This window comes from Arachis stenosperma, chromosome 10 (assembly GCF_014773155.1).
Source record: "Arachis stenosperma cultivar V10309 chromosome 10, arast.V10309.gnm1.PFL2, whole genome shotgun sequence".
Classification (NCBI taxonomy): domain Eukaryota; kingdom Viridiplantae; phylum Streptophyta; class Magnoliopsida; order Fabales; family Fabaceae; genus Arachis; species Arachis stenosperma.
The window spans coordinates 7,697,038-7,704,465 of record NC_080386.1 but is presented as its reverse complement, the minus strand read 5'-3'; the positions used below and the strand labels follow the sequence as shown (position 1 = coordinate 7,704,465).

Here is a 7,428-nt window from a genome sequence, read left to right as displayed (position 1 = left end):
CAAGTAAAAAAAATAGCAAGTAGACATGTGATTCATTTAGGCATAACTGAAGTTAAGCAAAGCAAATAAGCATATAGAATATGCATATGATGAATGCCTGTTCTATTGGCTTGTGATATCACTTGCCGGTCTATAAACGCTAACCCGACAGATCCTCCGGGATGTAGCCTTCTTGCCACACCAGAGATATAGGCTCTGCACACTCATGCAACAGAGAAATCTACGACGCCAGAGATATAGGCTCAGTACACTCATGCAGCAGGGAGTCTGCCACGCCAGAAATATAGGCTCTGCACACTCATGCAGCAGAGAAGAAAACAACAACTGTCTCATCATAAATCATTCCAAAGATATAGTGTTAGGCACACTCTTGCAGCAGAAAAATTACCACGTCAGGGATAGGTCCCACATACTCTTGCAGCAGAAAAACTACCATGCCAGGAATATAGCCCCTGCACACTCCCATATAATCCAATAATTTCATCATTCCTTTCCAAGTTCTCAACTTATCATAACCATCACCGGTTTCCAACTTCTTAAATTCATCATAAGCATTCCCATTTTTCAAAAATCTCTTCAACCATATACCTCACCACTCGACATTCACCAACTCAAGCTAGAAATTATACAAAACTTCTAAAACCTATGTTACCGGCTCTAATCTCATAACTAAAAATATCCTTTTTATTCTTTTATTGTTTTCTCCCTTGATTCAAAACCCTAAGACTCGAAAAAAAGTTTTAAACAAGTGTTACGGAAGTTTACAAGCTTACTGGAAAGGTAAAATGATTAAAAATAAGGTTTACATTGAAAAACAGGGTAGTATGCATACACATAGGGTTGTGCGTACGCACTCCTAGGAGAGTTTTCACAAAGTGTGCGTACGCATAGAGGTGTGCGTACACACAGAAGGTAAAAGTTTTCGTTTTGAGTGCACGCATAGATACATGCGAACGCCCTCAACAGAAAGCACTTTCCAGCGTGTGCGTGCGCACGATGTTGTGCGTACGCACAACTTGAAAATTTCACAGAATGTGTGTGTGCACCAGAGTGTGCGAACGCTCTTAACAGTAGGCATATCCCTGTCTGTGCGCGCATCAGAGTGTGCGTACGCACGTTTTCTTAAAAATTATATGGTATGCGTGCGCACAAGGGTGTGCGGACGCACAAGTAAAAACATGACCCCTGCTCAGAACACGCGCACAGTAATGTGCGTGCGCACACAAACTAGAATTCACAATTTCTGCAACAACACAGAAATCAGATTTCTAACACCAACTTCTAACGATCATATCTTTTTCTACAAAATTCTGATTTCCACGGAATCTATACCGTTTTAAAGCTCTTTGAATTATCTTTAATTTGATACAAAAGTTTAATCAATTTCAAAAACCGTAGCTCAAGATATGAGCCACCAAAGCTGGCCTAAAACCCATTTTTACCAAAAACACTAAAAACTCAACTTTACCAAAACTCTCTATTCAAAACCAAACTACTCACAACCCAAACAACACCAAATCAACATAGAATTCCATACCATTCATTCCTCAAACTTAACCATCAATAACATCCCAATTACACTATTCTACACCATCAAAATCATTATTCATCAACATCTAAATTCAACATAAATCACATCATTATTCAACTATACAACATCCGACCTTTAATATCCTAACTTATCAACTCCTTCAACACTTATCAATCCAAGCTTAAATTTATCATCAATAATACTCATAGTCATCATCAATCCAAATCAACACCAATACCCATCATGTTATCATCATAATCATACTCCTTACATGCAACTCGCTCAACCTTCATCATAATTCATATACCACATATTCTAAAAACTTCATATCATCATTATCATCATCAAACATATAATTACATACAATAAATCATATACTCACATCATTCAATCCTATCTTAAAAGCCACTAGCCTAAGTTTCACAAAATATTACATATTACATAAAGGAAATCGAAACCATACATTGGCCGATTTTCACGCAACTCAAAACACTAAGCTCAAACTCTAAGCTCCAAAACTATCAAGCTCACTCCAACAAATACCAAACCTCAATCTAACATCATATAACATACAAAAACATCACTAGGGCTAACTCAAAACATCAAACCACAAAAGTTTGAAGAGACTTACCTTACCCAATGATGTTAGGGATAAAATTCAACAATATTCCAATGCTAGATTACCCCTAAACAAACAAGATCACAAAATCTACTAAAAACTCAAACCCAAAAATATAGAAAATCTAGGGCAGAAAACTAGAGCTTGAGTTTTGATTTCTTACCAACAATGCCTAGCTAGAAACGAAGAGCTCGATGAGAGCTTCATGTGGGTACAAACAGCTCGTCAATCGGAGCTCCGTAACTCAAGTTATGGCTCCCGGAAGGTGATGATGAATAGTGACAATGGGGTTTCAACCCTCACTCTCATCTATCCGAGCTCTCTCTCTTTCTTTTCCCATCAAAATGGGCTTAAAGCTCATTAATAGAGTATATATATGTGGGGCCTTGGGCCCGGTCCAAGCCGTTAGCATTTTTGGTCCGTTTTGCCAACTTTGGGCCAAAACATTTAAGATTAATGTCCGGTTTTTAATTCTAAATTATTTTTGTCCTTTCAAAATAATAAATCAATTTTTAAAATCTAATTTTACTAAAATATACAGTACTAGACAGATTAGAGCCGGTATTGCCGGCTTAAGTTCCGGTACGCATTTTTACAAAAAATTTTCGCAAAAGATACATTTTCCAATTCAGAAAATTTTATTGAATTCAAATTTCACCTTTATATTTTAAAAAGATTATTTTTATATTTTTGAACCTATTTCGAACAGTTAAAATTATTATTTTATTAAAGCGGTTTTACGAAAAAACTCCGATTCTTACAAATTTCAATGTGATGTTATCCCATCAGTCAATATCTATAAGAGGGAGTCAGTGGAAGAATATCTGTCACTATAGATCAAGGAGCAACATGTGAGAGATAAGATGATTACTGGGCTAGATATGGAGGTAGATGATGGTAGAATGACTCGCTTTTGGGAGGATGTCTGGCTACAAAGTGGTTCATTGAAAGATCAGTTTCCGAGACTCTTCTGACTTTCAAACTAAAGAGGTTTGTAATAGAAAATTGTGGATTTTGGGACGGGATAGAGAGGATTTGGAACTTCCAATGGAGGCAAAAACTATTCCAATGGAAGTTGGATTTAGTAAATCAGTTAAAGTTGAGGCCAGTTACTCTAGCATATGACAGACACTACAAGAAACATAGTTAAAATTAACGACCAAATCGACGGCTAGGCTGTCGATAATATTAAAAATTTACGGCAGTGATGGTCGCTATTAAGCTTGTCAATTTTTAAAAATTCTAATAAAATCGACAGCTTGACAGGCCGTCGATAATAATTCAATAAAATCGACAACCTTTCCGTCTATAATATGAGGGTGAGAATTTTACCTGCTCAATAAAATCGACAAGTTTGTCGTCGATATTATTATATAAAATTGATAACCTTTTTGTCGATATTTGATTCATTAAAATTGACAAAATAGCTGTCGATTTAATTATTAAAATATCGACAAACATGTCGTCTATTTTTTATTTTCTTTTGCCTATTTTAAATTTAAAAAGCGACAAGGGTGTCGTTGATTTTAATAGCCATATTTTTTATTTTTTATTGGAAAAATAGTTGACAATTAATACAAATAAATTTTTAAATATATAAATAAAATTTATACTAAATATTAGATAACGAGACAACTAAATTTTTAAATTTAAAAATAAAATATGTACTAAATATTAGATATAATCCATTTACAAATTTATCAAAATAATAAATAACCCTCTAACATAAAAATTCAACATAAAGATTCAAGACAACAAAAATATGATAGTCCTATAAGCTATAATATATAAACAGAATAACTTCTCCATTTTTAGTTGAGATTAAACATAATTTTATTTATTTTCATTTGCATTTTTCAGAAGCTTTTCTACAACTTCACACTTTTCAGCACTATCCCAGATCCAATTCTTTCTCTCTCTCAAACTCTCTAAAGAGTTATGTCGATGCTGTTGCTGCTTCTTCTTTTGGCTTGTACCACTCTTTATTTTCTCCATTATCGAAACGTAAGAAGCAGCAAAGCAAGCTACAAGCTTCTACCAGCACATTTTCCTCTTCCCATCATTGGAAACCTACACCAATTTAGATTTTATAATAATGATAAACTATATTAACCTGGCTTTCTTATATTAACCTATACCAATTAATTATCTCTTTCGTGTTCATTAATTGAATAATGGTCTATGGTAGAACAGAAAATATAAAATTCTAAAACGGGCATTTATTCCCAATGGGATCAATTGTACATATTAATAGTGGTCTTTCCTATAACATTTGAAGTTATAGAAATACGTGTTCTCTAAAATAGGCTCCTATGATGCTATCCTTGCTTCACTTGTAGTGGTAGAGCATTTGAAGCAGTGCTGGTAGCACCATTGTGTTCTGCAATGGTATACTCTTTACTCTTCTTATTCAGGTTATATGGTGCTGAATTCATCACCCTGCAAGCATACAAAGTGTGCCATCACAATCACATCAATAATTTCATCCAATCTTGGTCTGTGTTTTTATACTAACCTCTCCTTGCGCTTCTCTAGAAAACGAGCCAACAATGCTTTACGAGCCTGTGGCACAGCTGCATGATAGATAGCTAAAATCAATAAATCAAGACTGCAGATTGATTCGTCCGAGTTAATATGTAATTTGCAAATGAAATTCCAAAACAAAATGTAAAAATAAAGAAACATAAAAACAAGAGTGTGAGAAATAATATTGCGTGGCTTTTATAACCAAAACTATATAATAATCATAAACAAAAACAGATTTATATCCAGGTTGAATTTCTTAGCATCTCTCACCTGGCTGCGTCAAGCTGTCAACCAAGGCGGTTTTAATAACCTTCAGTGAATCAATAATTCCAGCTTTAACCATATTAACATATTCACCTGATAATGAGAAAAAGAAGTTAACAGGAGAAGTAGTGATGCTGCTTGACCTTATCTTTTGACATGTAAACATCAATGAAAAATAAAACAAGGAATACTAACTTTTTGCTGCATCATACCTAAGATCAGGGTTGTTCTATTTCAATAGTTTGCTAACAACAACAGTACCCTCAACTCCCGCATTGGTTGCAATTGTGTGCACAAAAGTCTGGAATTTTTTCGATTCAGTTAGTAGTATATGTTAAATTAGATTGAATCTGACAACAGCTTTAACAGATAAAAGGTAGGAATTAAATTAAACTAAAAGATTAAGAAAGAAAACCACACACCCAATCTAATCTAATCTAATCTTAATAGTAATCACTACTATTTCTACTACAACTAAGTTACTTTAGGTACATGCACAAGATAGAGAAGTGCATGTTGTCCACGAACTTCATCAAGGCTGATTTCACTGAGAACTTTCTCTTCATTGATATGCTTTGGCAATGGAAGCTGAACCAATATACCTGATTTCATACATTTTTGCCTCAAATATGAGCTAAAAATAAAAGGTTGGAATGGTAACAAGTAACATAAATCTAATACAGTGAACATCAGGGTTTGACATTGAGCTAGTGAACTTGCTTAATCAAATCGGATTCGGAAACTTGTTCAGGAAGGTCAATGTCGAAGGACTTAATCCCTAATTCAGCACATATCATTCTCTTCATTCTCTTCATTCCCACATAACTCTATGAGTCCTTCATGTTCCCTATCACCACTGCCAGCCTCGGAACTTGCAACAACACCATCACATTACAATATTCTAATTCCCAATTTTGATTAGGTTAGATTAGGATTGGGATTGAGTACCTTGTCGTACTTTTGAGAAGGAGCACACTTCCTCCGCGATCTCAGATCTGATAGTTTGCACCACCGCCTCGCCGTCGATAACAGAGCAATAGCAGCGCGAGTGTGACGGAGCGACGACGGACACGGAAGCAGCAGAGTGATGACGGGCGCGAGGCCAACGGAGTGACGACCGACGCTACCACAGCAGAACGACGACGGCGCGGAGGTAGTGGAGCCACGACGGCGTAGTGGCAGCAGGGAGAAGATGGCGCGGCGGTAGCGGAAAGGAAAGGTTGGTGAAATCGTGGAGATGAAACGGAGAAGGCACAAATTAGGGTTAGTTAATTTTCAGGTAAAATGTAAGCGGGGAATTGAGTGAAACGAGGGACGCGGGAAGTAAAGGCGGTGTGATTTTTTGTTGACAAAAATCGACAGTAAATTTGTCAATTTTAGTTAAAATAAAAATCAACATTGTGGCCGTCTATTTTATATAATAAATCTATACCATCCATTTAATTTCAAAAAGAGATCTCCATCGTTTAACATTATCGATGACAAAAGCTGTCGATATTATAATTATTAAAATAGACGACCTGGGAGTCGATTTAAAAAAAATTCAACTCACTATTCCGTCGACAATGTGACGATAAAAAGGAGGGTGTTAGAAGGTTATCAAAATAATAAACGACATGGTCGTCGATTTTAATATTTTATTTCTAATAATTTCTTTTTCATTTTATCGACGACAAACCATCGAAAAATATCGACGGAAAATCTGGCCGTCGATTTTTGGTGTCAATAATTACACTGTTTCTTATAGTGAGAGAGGATAGAGTTTTGTGGAAATTTGATAGGCAAAGTATTTTTATTACTAACTTATTTGTGCGGATCTTGCAGGCAGAAACAACTCCTGAGGAAGTCACAAGCTACAGTTTCACTAGAACTATTTGGAGAGGATTAGTCCAACCAAAAGTGGAGTTATTTGTTTAGTTTGTATTAATTGGTAGAGTAAATACAATAGAAAAACTGAGTAGGATAGGAATAATGAATAGTGAAGATAGTGTATGTATCTTATGTAAGGAGGAGATTGAATATATTCACGTGTTTTTTTGCTGTGATTTTACTTGGCTGGTGTTGATCGAAAAATATTTTCGATAGAAGTAAACTGATTCGGAGCGAGTCAGAGATAATTTCTTGAGAAAGATGTACGCATAAGCGTGAGGTTGGAAGTGATTGGCGCAGATTGGATTTCGATTGACTTAGTAATCGAATAAGCCTAATCGAATAAGAGACTCGAGATAAGTGATCAAATAAGACATTCGATAGACGAATCAAATAGTCATGGTAGTGGAACAGTTAGTGACTTTTATCACGCAAGGAAATCATGGGAAACTTCTACGATCAAGCGGCGGGAATGGTTACCAAGAGTGATTGCATTCAAAGTTGCAATCTTGTAGTTAATTATAATTAATTGTCAGTTATGTAAGATAGATTATAAATACTAGGAAGCGTTAGGGAACAAGAGTTGGAACTTTTACTCAGAAAAACACTCAAGCACACT

The 7,428-nt window shown here is 35.5% G+C and overlaps 1 protein-coding gene across 1 annotated transcript; it reads right to left on the bottom strand.

The window, feature by feature from the left end:
- Positions 1–4,932: 4,932 nt before the first annotated feature.
- On the bottom strand, positions 4,933–5,755 carry LOC130956682 (chaperonin CPN60-2, mitochondrial-like). Its single transcript, XM_057883696.1, has 4 exons — positions 5,657–5,755; positions 5,433–5,528; positions 5,191–5,241; positions 4,933–5,088 (listed from the first exon to the last, which is right to left on the bottom strand). The coding sequence occupies exons 1-4, from the start codon at positions 5,753–5,755 to the stop codon at positions 4,933–4,935; spliced, it is 402 nt and encodes a 133-aa protein (XP_057739679.1).
- Between the last annotated feature and the right edge of the window lie 1,673 nt (positions 5,756–7,428).